General features: G+C 32.6%; 1 protein-coding gene across 8 annotated transcripts in view; it reads left to right on the forward strand.

Moving 5' to 3' along the window:
* Nucleotides 1-13,888, forward strand: part of CNOT4 (CCR4-NOT transcription complex subunit 4) — a 79,913-nt gene that overhangs the window by 45,011 nt on the left and 21,014 nt on the right. For 2 of the 8 annotated variants that reach the window (XM_026694322.2, XM_026694344.2), the window contains exons 6-10: nt 288-413; nt 1,873-2,006; nt 5,495-5,650; nt 12,672-12,729; nt 13,357-13,606. In XM_026694322.2, the coding sequence (XP_026550107.1) occupies nt 288-413; nt 1,873-2,006; nt 5,495-5,650; nt 12,672-12,729; nt 13,357-13,606 (724 nt within the window). The remainder of the gene's footprint in view (nt 1-287; nt 414-1,872; nt 2,007-5,494; nt 5,651-12,671; nt 12,730-13,356; nt 13,607-13,888) is intronic. The other 6 variants (XM_087968189.1, XM_026694328.2, XM_026694350.2 and 3 more) reach the window with 3 other exon arrangements.

Genomic DNA, 13,888 nt, shown 5'->3' on the forward strand with positions numbered 1-13,888 from the left:
TCTACTGGGATCAGCAACTCTTTATCACTAAGAAAGTAAGTATAGTTCATGTAAAGTGTTTTTCTTCTTTAACATATATATGGACATAATGATATTTAACATTAAACATTTATTAATGGTGATATAATTGAACAAAAAACCCTGAGAAATTGGCTTTGCATTGATTTATTCAACAAAAAAGTAACATGACATTTCCTTCTTTCCTTATGAAGGCAAATCTACTTCTGCAGTATATTGTTTGTTATCTTTGAAAAAAAAATTTTTTGACACACTATATCTTTCATCAGGCATCTTTAGGAACCACAAAGTACTGCAGTTATTTTCTGAAGAACATGCAGTGTCCAAAGCCAGACTGTATGTACCTACATGAATTAGGGGATGAAGCAGCCAGTTTCACAAAAGAAGAAATGCAGGTAGGTATTTTGAAGGTTAATGTTTTTGTCCTAAGCCACTCCTTTCTTCAAAAATTGATCCCATATGGCAAAACAGGTCTCCCCCCTCTCCCCTCCCCAATCAAAATTGCTGATAAAGTCAAGGTTAAGAAAGAGTGAGCTATAAAGCAGAATTATAAAATGAGCTGTTAAGCACTATAATGCACTAAAGGCTATAAGTACAATTCTCACAACATAATATAGCTGTTTTAAGAAGTTATAAGTAGGTTTACATTTGCAGTTCCAGGAGAATCTCTAAATAACTTTTTGGAAAAGAATCCAAAGCACTGCCCCTGTAGATTAAATAAATAAAATAGATAATCAAATCTTCTGAAATGTGAAAGATTTACCTGAAATTATCAATAAGTTGAATGAGACTATTAATGGGTTGTAATACTTTTGTATGAAAGCTCTGAAATTGTGAGATTTTGGACAATATCACTAAAATGTAATTGTGTGATGGCCCAAAAATTCTGTCCCCTCCTCCTCACCCCATCTTTTTTTATTACTAATCTCTTGGCTGTTGTCAGTTGATCCTGAAAGGCAAAAACTCTCCAACACTTTATTGTCAAAATTAAATAGTATATGAGTGCTTTTTTGCTAGCATAAAACTGATCAAACCGGGTATGTCAAATTAAATCAGTAACTCAATAAAATCTGAATTAAATCACATGAGAGAGACGATGGTTTTGTGGTGTATTTGGTCTTACAAAATTAAAATTTCCTAAAAGCTGAATTTTTTTTAGCCTTAAAGGTATTGGTCAAAATATATATTGATGAAAAATAAATTTGACATTTAAATATTTTATGCTAGAAATGATAGAGCACATTAATTGGGCAGAAAAGTTATATATCCATTTTTCAAAAATTATGTAAGGATCTTCGCAATAGTTAACATCAATTGAAACTTGAATAGCAAACCTTATTTTTCAAATCAAAATTAGTATTCCCACTAAATCAGCATAACCTGTTATATAGCATAATTTATATAGATGTAATGGAGTGGACTAAAATTTCAGCATACTAGTAAACTCTAATTCAGTTTGCAGGTAGTCCTCATTTAGCTACCATTTGCAGTTATGACAGTGATGAGAAAGTAATTTTGAAATCAGTTTACAATCTTTGCAGGAGTGTAAAGGAAAGGAAAAATAAGATAATAAAATAGTTATGGTTTCATTTAGAGAATGCTTTACTTAATGACCAAGTTGTCAGTGCTAAATGTGCTGACTAAAAAAGGACTGTTTGTGTAACAAACCAGATTTTCCATTTCTGACAATGATTTATAATGATTTGGCACTCTTGTACTATTTTATCCATTGATTTGGGAACTTGTGTGTATTGTGCAGTAGTATTTTGTGGAGATACTAGTATGTCATGGAATAAAATAAATGCTTTAATTGATCAGGGTTTTTTTTTACTTCTGACTTTTCTTTCACTTCAGGCTGGCAAGCATCAAGAATATGAACAGAAGTTACTCCAAGAGCTATACAAATTAAACCCCAACTTTCTCCAGTTGTCCACAAGTGTGGTTGACAAGAACAAAAACAAAGTGACTTCTCTACAGAGGTATGATGTGTAAGTACAGGTTCTCCATCAGAGTTTACTTGTTTTCCATCAAAACTCCTTTTCTTCTTGATCAATTTTACTTCATGACTTCGTAAATCAATATAGATGGAAATTATTCTTTTTGCGTTACTTCTATTTTTGATATAGATGTGTGGGATATTTTCAAACATATGTACATATGTGTATTAAATTTAAAATTGTTTTTAACAAAATTGCCTTTCTGTTGGCATATATACATTTACCTAGAATGTCATGGTCATAACCATGCTGATAGGTTTTTGGAGTATAATCTGAATTCATTTCAGTTTTGACTGATGTTCTGAATAATGTTTTATAAACTATTATTATGAAGTAGACCTGGTCTTCAATTTGGTAGTGCAAACTGAACAAATTGGTCAGACTTAGAAGAAGGTAATATTTCCGCAGAGCCTTTAAAAAATAAAATTAATCTTTATGTAAATTTTCTTACATTTGATACCTTATTCAAATTGTGTTTCTACATACTTTACATTATGTTGGTGATTTTTAGATTACAGTACTTGAGAGGAAGTGTATTCAAAATTCTCAGCATGGGTAATTCTCCAGCCGATGTTGTTTCAATAGTATCAGCTGTTACCAGCACTTTTCTTTGGTGTCAGTTCTAGTCAAGTGTCTTTTCTAAATGCACATAAAAGTTCAGATGACATCAAAATGTCTTCAAAGTGATCGTACTGAGTCTTCAGGTAGATGGAATACTTCAGGAAGCAAGTTTAAAGTAATGTTTTGGTTGTTTTGAAACTGTCCTTCAAGGGGCTTACAGTCCTGCTATTTAACAGTTTGTGGGTCTCTTACTTTTTAGGGTACTTTTGTCAAGTTAAAAGTTTCACTGATTATCTTAACATGGCTATATTGTTATTATTTAGAAACAAGTAATTTTATGCTTAGAAAGTATTGTATTAAAACATTTGTTAAGTATGTTTTTAATTAATAATCTAAAAGAAAGCAAAATTTGTTAATAGTATAATGATTGGATAGGGCTGGTGCAATAAATATCAGTAGTTGATGACTAGAGCAAATGGATGGTGATCAAGAATAAGTTCTTTTTTTAATGGCTTAGTAAAAATACTTTTCAAATAAACTTTCATATAGCAGGGTCTTATATTTCTTCGTCATTTTGTCCCATGTTGATTCAGAGGATTAACTTGAGAAATAATTAAAGGAACTTGGTGTTTAGGAAAGTTGATGAGATCTTAAGTTAAAAATGTATTAGGAAAATTTGTAATAAGTACAGTGTAGACTTTTCTTCTTAATCCAAGCAATTGATTTCAAGTGAACAGGACAATCAGCTTGATCTTTTTAATTTGAGTGTCTTGTTTGGATCATGTTCTATCTAGTTATACTCTATTTAATGTCTGTCTCAAAAGAAACATATATCGAAAGAAACATCAAGTGAGGTTCAAATTAAATTTTCTCACAAAATGAGTTGCATTATAAGAAAAGGAGAAATAACAGCACTGGATTCTGAAATGACAACAAATTTTGAGGTGGCCTGTCTCAACAAAGGAAGAGTCTAAAGCTTCATAATCATTCTTGCAAAATGATTTTGTGTGGAATTGACTGACATCAAAGTGGCATTTGTGATATATTTATTTGATCCAAATATAGATTCTCGCAGTTTATAGATTGCCTAAATTTTCTATGCTACCCAGCATTTAAGTCTTCACTATCAGACTTAAAAGAAAGCAAGCAGCATGAAAGTGAATCAAAAGAAATCCTAGAGTCTAGTAAGCTGTTCTTGATAGCATATTTTTAAAAAGGACTGAGTTTAGCTCTTTAATTTATTTATCTTTGTATAAAAAAGAAGTGGTATTATGTGGCAGGCAAAGATGACCCTCTTCTCAAAATACCAATGTAATTTGTGCCAAATAATATTTCATGAAGATTTTTGATACATGTATATATTGTGGAAAAGTCTACAGAAATTGCCTGTTCTTCTGCAGAAAATGTCAAATTCCTACTTTCTGCTTAAGGTCTTTTTAGGAAGCCCATTTTATGAAAACTTTGCAGCAGTAGCAATTATAAATACATTCATCTAAAATAGATTTTTAGGTATCGATTTTTTCTGAACACTGCATTTTTGAGCAGAGATTAGCATAACTGGTAATAATTTCGGAGATTGTCATTCTCCATTTGAAAAACGGAACTGAAGCATTTATGCTGTTTTTATCTTCATCCGTTGCTGGAGAGGATAAAGGCACTAATAAAGAAAAACAGTGAATAGATCCCAAAAATGGAAAACAGTAAAAAAGTGTTTTGTTCCATTACCAGCTTACATAATTTTAAAATGCATAAGTACATATTCATATTGATTTCTTTTAAACCATTTTTGAGAACCTAGAACTTTCTATATTGCAAAAAAATGTAGCATAAACAGGTAGTCCTTAACGTACAACCACAATCGAGCCCAAAATTTGTGTTGCTAAGTGAAACATTTGTTAAGTGAGTTTTGTCCCATTTTACAACCTTTCTTGCCACAGCTGTTAAATACATGACTGCAGTTGTTAAGTTAGTAACACGGTTGTTAAGTGAATCTGGCTTCCTCATTGATTCTGTTGATCAGAAGGTTACAAAAGATGATCATATGACCCCGGGACACTGCAACTGTCATAAATATGAGCCCATTTCCAAGCATCTGAAGTTTGACTGCATGACCATGGGGATATTGCAATGGTCATAAGTGTGAAAAATGGTCATAAGTCACTTTTTTCAGTGCCATAACTTTGAATGGTCACTAAATGAACTGTTGTAAGTTGAAGACTACATGTACACATATGTAACATGTAGTATAAGATTCTGAAATTTTTATTTTTTCATACAAATAGCACTTTCTAAAAGTAACAAGGAAAAACTACTGGGTCAACAAATAGAAGAAAACAGCTATAATCATGTTTCCTTTAATGTGAACAGAAGTTCATGTATTCCTATGGAAATTATCTAAATAGCTAAAGATGTTAATTCCTTTTCCATTCCAGAGAAGCCTAAATTTAGATGTGCATATTGGTAAAAGTGTTGGGGATTAAAAGATGAGAAGTAGTTAAAAGCAAGGTAGATTAGCTGAGGTTTATAATAATAATAATAATTAATACGTTCTAGAAGTATGTAGCCAGCACAGGGAAAATTCATATTGAGAGTGTAGGAATACAGTTTATCAGATGGAAGATGAACCATATTCAAGAAATAATAAAAAACAGACAATGTGAAGTCTTTGAGTATTCTAGATGTTGATGGTCAGAGTTGCCTAGACCATTACATATTCACAAATACAAATGTAATTTCTTTACCTGATGCAGCCCTTCCTCACTCTTACTTCTGTAGTGCTACATGCAGACACTACAATTGAGTTAACGATTTTCCTGTTCCTCAGCATCATTTAAGGAACAAGGAATAATTTCCCCAATGTTTCAGTTTTAAGATTTTCTCTATAACTTGAACTCTCTTTTACTTTCACCTCTTTCCAGACCCAACAGTAATAACAAAGATGCCTGGCCATCATTACAGAGTTCAAGTAAATCAGTCAACGGCTTAACAATGGAACACAGGAAAACGCCTCCTATTTTAGAAAATGGCACAGACACAGAACACATGACTCCAGATGGTCCAGATTCAGATTTCGGGTAATTGTGCTGCCTTTTATACTTCAGTTAGTTTTCTTTCTCTCTCACTTTTGTGGAGGGATGATTTTTTTCCAGCCTCTTATCTGGAGAGCTGAATTCAAATGCTGATAAAATTATAAATAAATATGGTTTCCCCAGTTCACTAGTTTATTCTTAATCCTAATGTGGGTGAAAAAAAACTGTTCATTATTCAATGAGCAGCTTTTCAGTAGATGCCTGTATAAAGGTAAGGGTTGCAAATGAGATGAAACATTTTCAAACAATTATTGACATCAGCATTCTAGGAAGGGATAATATCACAATTCAATAACAAACTTGAATTGCAGCGTAAGAACTCTGATTTCTGGTGACCTTTACTTAAGTGGTTTAAATATTTTGAACCAAATGTAAAAATAAAAATATTCACTAATATTATATTGGTATTACACAGATATGGCACTGTACTGAGTTGGATTAACTTTTCCCATTTCTAAAAGTTTCTAGATTTGTAATTAGTATTTTAAGAAATCTCTAGCGTCATGAATATTTTGTACGGGTTTTTATATCTTGGATTCAATGTGCATATTCTAAAGCAGGTTTATGTAGCTCAATTTGTATATTTCATGTTGCAGTAATACTGTGTAATAAGGAAACAAATAATATGAGGTCCAGTACACAAATTGCTCAATTAAGTTCCTAGTAATAGATGAACAGATGAAGTGCCTTTTATTTCAATAGTTACTCTTGCATTGAATGAATGCTTCACATCTAATGATGATATTTGAACAGTTCAGGATGCACCATTCTTGTAGAAGAATATATTTGTGACACCACTCTTCATTTTACAAAGCATTTTATGTTCTTTTACCCAAGTTTAATGTCCTACCCTGAAGCCAATAGTCTGTTTTACATTGTATTAATTGTAAATGAATAGGTAACTACTAAAATGGGTCATAAAATAGTATGGTAATGCTTTATGACTGTTAATTTATTTCATTTATAAGCATAGGAAATATATTGAAAATATTTTGAAAATCTAATGCGATTTCAACTGAGCAGGAACTTCACAACCATATATAAAATGAGGCTTTTCCTTCCTATCTTCCCATTGTATTATGGAGGTTATAGAAGCTAAATGGAAGGAAAAATGGCCTTGTTAATGTTTCGGTTTGAGAAAGAAAAAAATATATTTTGATAGATATTCAGCATTTCATCTAAATCAGGACTGTAGTTTCAGATATCAAGATTGCATGTAACCTATCAAAGGTTTCAGTATGGCCTGCCCAGCCCCCCCCTCCAAATATCAGTAAAAATTATAAAGATTTAAGGAACAGAAGCCAAAATTATTAAATATTGGGATAAGTCATATTAAATTCCTCATAGTTGCATACCTCAGCTTTAATTGGTTCTAGGAACTTATTTGATAGTCAGAGATATACTTCTACTAGAATGAGAGATTAAGTTTATATTTGTAAGGAAAACTTGAATATTTAGGCAACTATTTATCAAGCCAACTTTTTCATGATTATATAATGGAATAAATTTCAACATTAAATCTTGAGTAACTGAAAAATACAATCTGTTCCAATTTAGTTTAAAACATCTCTAGAGAGTGTTAAATAACAGTTGGAAATGTAATATACACTTTTTATATCTTTTCCAGTGTACTCCTTTATATTAAATAAAATTCCAAGTTACCTTTTGTCTTCCTTTTTGTCAGTTAAGTATGGAATAATCATGTTACAACAAAGGTCGCTAAACCTGGGTAGTGTAATTGCTATTTCATTTTAAATAAAAAGTACAGGTAAAGGAGTCCCTGTGGGTTTATTCCACAGTTGTAGCTGACTTCAAAGGGCGTGGCTCATCTCTGTATTTTAAACCATTGAACCAGAACTGTCTAAAGATGTGTCTATGATCATATGGTCACCAGGACATCACGCCGCAGGGCAAAGCATACAGTGAAACATGAAATGCTGTTATCTTCCCACCTAAGTGATAACCTATTTATTTACTTGCATTTACATTCTTTTAAACTGCTAGGTTGTCAGCAGCTGAAGCAAGGGAACTCACTCTCACACAGTGGTAGGACTCAAACTGCTGTAGTAATATACCTTCTCCACTGTCTTAAGCACTTGAGCCATTGTGGTTTTTTTATTTTAAATAAATGCACTTGAAAATAAATACTACTGATTCTGTATGCACTTTATATAGCTATTCCTCAGCTTATGATCACAGTTGGGACTGGAATTTTGGTTGTTAAGTGATGCAGTTTTTATGCAAGTCATAATGTGGCCAGACCAGATTTTTACAACCAATTTTACTATGTTCATTGAGTGAATCACCATGGTTGTTAAGTGAATTGCACGGCTAGAAGAGTAGTGACTTTTGTTGCTCTAACTAGATTCAGTGAAAGCATAGGCTTGGGATATATAGGCGTACAAGCATTAAGACACTTTTTGAAATATAAAGTATTGTAGATTTAAGATTAGACTTCATTGTGAGAATAGTTTAGAAAGTTGTTTTATATTTCTGAGTGGGGTCTAGGTTTAGTGCCTCATTTAAATATTTTCATTTAAAAAATAAAAGATTATTATCATCTAACAGTTTAGATGATAAACTGTTCATCTAACAAAATCATCTAACAGTTTACAATTCTTAGATTAAATTTATTTTAATTTGAATATCAAAACTCAAAGTGTTAGAATCATGTTTGTTCGTTCATTAATCAAATTTATATTACTGCCCATCTCAATGCAGGCAATTCTGGCTGGCACAAAACAAGTTTTAAAGAAATTTTTAAAAGACATGTTAGGAGTGGAAGGAATACACTACAAGTAAACTAGTTGTATCTGTTACATTAGGATGCTTTGCCAGTAATTAGAATTTATATCATATTTTAAAAGTACTAAAATCACTTTAGTGACAATTGGATACAAAATTAGCTAATTTCAAGAAAGACAGTTCGAATGCTGAGGTTTTTTGTTCTACTAATTAATACTTGTTGCTGTTCCTTCGTCTTCCCAATCTTCACATATTCCTTATAAAACTCCAGTTTAATATTGACCATATCACTTTCATCTATGAAATAGCTAATGCCATTCTTCAAAACAATATTAATAGTGAATATTGATCTGATTGTTTTCCATTCTAATTTTATATATTGCACTGTGTAATGATTAAATTATAGTTTTATTGTTCCCTTCCTCTTTAAATAGTTTTATTAGACCATAGGATTTTAAATGTTACCATTGCTATGTGTTGTTGCAGTGATATATCAGCAATTGTATATGATACATTCCAGCAAAAGAATTGAATTTTAGCAAAATTTAGTTTTTTAGAGCAGGGATCCTCAATCCTGGGGCACAGACCAATACCGGTCCATGACTTGTGAGGAACTGAACTATGCAAACGGTGGGCAAGCAAGCAAAGCTTCGTCTGCGCGTGCATGAGAATTAGGTTGTGTATTAAACCCCCTCTCCGAAACTGGTCCCTTGGGCTATTAGGGTTGGAGACCACTGATTTAGAGGAAGATCTAATTTATCTATTTTTCCCCAGTATTAACTTCATTCTAGTTCAACTCCTTCATTTTCTCTTTATTCTTCTAATAACTAATCTGAAAAGCTGTGTATATCAATGTCCAAAGGTGCTGTTCAGTAGGCAACTGGACTTTCTTGGTTTTTTTTTCCTTGAAAATGTTTCTCTTCTCATCCAATAAGCTTCTTTAGTTCACCAAATTCAGTTCTTGGATGAGAAGCAAAGTGTTTCAAAGAAAAAAAAACAGTTGCTTTTTGAAAAGCATCTTTGTGATAACCATGATTTGGATAATTGAGAATCTCCAGAGACTGTGTATATTAAAAATACTTTTCCTCCAATGGATTGCGTACAAATATTATTTCAGCAACAAAGTAACATGTTCTGGATTATATTGGTACTAGTATGTGTTTGGATCACTATCTTGTTTGAATAAATAAGTGATGAAAGAGGGGAGCTTTGTTACAGTTTAAAAAATATGGACATTTAAAATGTGTTTATTTAAATGTTTGTTTAAGAGAGAATAGTATAGTACATTACTATATTCAAATGCATGGTTAAAGCAGAACATTCCAAGACTTCTTTTGTCTGCCCTTCAGATAAAGACTAGGACACCAGAGTTATGAATGATAACACTACTTTTATTATAAGATTATGGCAATAGAATCTTATAAATCTGAGTGCATTTTCTCCCATTTTCCCTTTATCTTTATGATAACTAGGGAGGTTATGTTTGAGACACTTTCACAAATTACTTTTCTGTCCCAGACACAGATTTCATTTTTCTGACCGTTGCTTTGGTTGCAGTTCCCCACCAACTTCTCCAGATTATTACTATTACCCATTACATTGTTCTATTCTCAATAAGATTTATGGGAATCTGTATTGTTAGTAACTAATTTGTTACTTTATGGAAAATTTACTATTACCTGAATTACCTGGGTGATTTTAATTGTACTTGTGGCTTAAATTAGGTTCTAGTAATCATTGCTGCAGTTGATGTTACAATGTGAAGACAGTTGTTACTTTTGCCAGTTTATACGCTTTCATTGCTTATAATATATTACTTGTTAGGATTGCCAAGATTTTTTTTTGGTTAAGGACTCAGGCTTAAGTAATTTTCTTAGAACCTAGAAGATGAGAGAAATCACAGAATTTACACCAAATTAGGCCTTTACAGACTAGGATAGGTTTGTATTTATTTTAACATGTTCTATCATAATGTTTTCAAAATCTTTTATTCGGTTTGGATTAAAAATCTGTTAGTATTTAGGTTGTTGTACCACTGCCCTTATCAAACAAGCACTTCCAAATTCAAGTATTCCTTTAACTATTTTTGGAAATGTTAAATTCAAGTACATTTTTGGGTGCCAAATTCCTTTTCTTCAGTATTCATCTCGCATATTAGAATCACTATTTCTGACTAAGGTATTTTTTGAACAAAATTATATTTGAAGGCATTTATGCAATTTTGTGATCAAGATAGAGATGCATCCCATCTTCAAGTCACAAAACCACCTGAAGTTTTATTTTAATGTTAATTTATTAACATGTTAATTAATAATTGATAATAAGTTAATTTATTAACTTTAATACAATATGTCTAACCAGTGATATTCAGTATTATATCTCTTATCGATAGCTTCTACCAAATCAGTAATGTAGTAGGCTATGTACTATTCTTCTGCTGAACAGCCATGACAATGAATGTTGAAATCTTGGATTCTTATCAGTGTTTCCTGATAAATTTATTTGGATTAGTGGAAGAGCTCTATACAGGCAAATACGTGTAGATTAATTCAGTGGTGGTATGCTACCGGTTCGGCCCGATTCACCTGAACCAGTAGCCCCCCCACACACACACACACAAAAGCATCCAAAGATCAGCTGAGAGGAGATAGAAGAGAAAAGCGCAGGATCAGCCCTCCCACCCACCCTTGCGCTTTTCTGTTCTTTCTCCTCTCAGCTGATTGGCGCTGCAGGTCTCAGCTGGTGTGTGGAAAGCTGCACACGCATGTTAAGTACGTACGTGATCACCAAACCGGTAATGGAACAGGTAGGATCCCACTGCTGGCTTAATTCCAGTTAAAAACACACATTCCAGCATGTGTACCTGACCTGATCTTTTTTGCTCGCTTGATTCTTTATAGTGCTTGATTCAGTATCTGCATTTGACCTACATGACTGTAACTCATTCAAGCCACTCTTCCCCTATTTTTTATGAATTACAGCATCATTTATGTATTGTATTGATCTTCCCTTGTTCTTTCTATTACAGTGGTTTTTCAAGCTAATTTACCTATGGAGTAAATTTGGGAATAGCAGTTTTAAAATGCTCAGATTACTCGAGTATTCCAAATAACAATAGCACTTAGATTTATATACTGCTCCACAGTGATTTATAGTGGATTGAACTGTCAACATATTGCTCCGAACAATCTGGCTCCTTATTTTACCAATCTCAGAAGGATGGAGGCTGAGTCAACCTTTGAGTCTGTCAAGACTGAACTCCTGGCTATAGGCAGAGTTAGCCTGCAACATTGTATTCTAGCCATTGTGCCAGCATGGTGCTAGAATTGCTAGAAAAGAGACATCACATTGAAAATATAGCTTTTCTGTTAAAATAAATGATTCAAAGAAACTTGGATTAATTTCAATTCCTCCTGCCTCTTCCAAACTAGCATGCTTTTAATCTGAATACCAGAGTCTCTTGAACATTACACATAAAACCATCAGTCTGAAATCAGGTGTTATCTCATTTATCAATCTTAAAGTCATACTGAGAGCTTTTCCATTCATTTATTTACTGGACTGATATCTCACCTTACATTCAAGAGATCAAGACAGCATAATAAAACTACTTTTCCCAAACAAAATTTGAGGTAGCCTGGGCTGAGAGACAATTATTAGCCCAATCCCTGGCAGTTTATGTGATTGAGAGGGGATTACAACCTGGGTCATTCCGTTCCTGATTTAATCTGTAGGTCACATTAAAAAAATGCAAATAAATTTCTGTTCTAATAATTACAGCTGGGATTGATTGCAGATAAGGTTTAAAAAATTAAGCAGGACAAGAAACAATGGGTGGATGCTAACCAAGGACACATGCAACATAGAACTAAGGAGAAATTTACTGACAGTTAAAACAATTAATTAGTGGAACAATTTAAAACAAGTTAAAAACATTGGAAGTTTTTAAGAAATTGGACAACCATTTGTCTGAAATGCTATAGGAATTTCTGCCTGAGCAGGCGGTCGGATTAGAAGACCTCCAAGGTCCTTTCCAATTTTGTTAATTTTTTGCAGGATATTTCTAATTGAATTTTTCATCTCATTAATGAAATTCAAAAGTAAAGCAAATATGCAAATACATATATAAATAGTTAGCAATAAACAATACAAAGTTCTCTTTAAGGTAGTAAAAGGTTTTAATTTTACTTCCTATAATTTACTCCATTAAACTGATTTTGTATCATTTTCCATTTGCTTAAGTATTGTTTCTTTTCTCTAGCTCTATTGACAAGCCATCAGATTCTCTCAGTATAGGAAATTGTGACAACTCACAACAGGTAAGATTCGAACAAGAGTGCTTCTGAATTTTGTAGCTGCATATTTTTGTAATTATAACTAATATGTGACAAAGAGAGGCCTGCCTACATGTAAAATATATGTTTAATTTAAATTTATAGTAAATACAGTAGATTTTTTCTCAGCTGTCAAATTTTTAGAAATGATTTTAAAATATATACTACTGAAACTCTTGGGTCTGTTTGATTGTTTTTAACCTTTAATTGGGCAAAACTGTGCATCATCAGACAATTTTTAAATTTATATACCTCAAATGGACTAACTTACAGAATACATCCAAAATCCAGGATCTTTCTGTAGTATTGAACTTTGGCAAAGTTGTGACTGCATCAGTGCATTTCCATCAGTGCCTGTTTCCCAAGAAAAATTAATGAGGAAGCTGGCAAGAAGTTGGGAAATCACTTGTTTTGTTTTGTTTTTGTTTGGCCCACCAGTGATCATTCCTTTTCTCTGTTTAGGTAATATATCTGAAAAAAATGATCCAATAGGTCACGCTGGTTATCTAATATGCTGATAAAATTATCCTCTCTAATATTTTACATTTTATTTTACAGTTGTAGCATAGTTTACAAAACTGAATCTTATTTTGCCTAACCTTTTCCTCTCAGATATTAAATAGCGACACACCATCACCACCTCCCGGTTTATCAAAATCCAATTCAGTCATCCCAATCAATTCATCCAATCACAGTGCACGTTCTCCATTTGAAGGAGCTATAACAGAGTCACAGTCCCTCTTCTCAGACAACTTTCGACATCCCAACCCAATTCCAAGTGGACTCCCCCCATTTCCCAGCTCCCCACAGACGTCCAGTGACTGGCCCATGGCACCAGAGCCACAGAGTCTCTTCACATCAGGTAATATAGAATTGCTTTGTGAGGGAGATTGGTTTTTTTTTCTAAAAATGATAAATAAATAACTATAATATGTAGTATAAGAATTATTAATAAATATTTTCACATTGTAATTTGAAATAGTTTGGCTTATTTTCACTTTTAAAGTAAATCATGAATACTTAGCCATGGTAATACTTTTGTAAAGATTATCTGTGTGGATGATGATAAACTTTATTTAAAAAATGAACATTGTATCTTATATTAACAGATACTTTCTTAAAATAAAATTTCATATATTGTGTA

Source organism: Notechis scutatus, chromosome 6, assembly GCF_049901735.1.
Source record: "Notechis scutatus isolate UNSWTSFEM ecotype Mainland chromosome 6, rNotScu1.2, whole genome shotgun sequence".
In the NCBI taxonomy this organism is placed as follows: Eukaryota; Metazoa; Chordata; class Lepidosauria; order Squamata; family Elapidae; genus Notechis; species Notechis scutatus.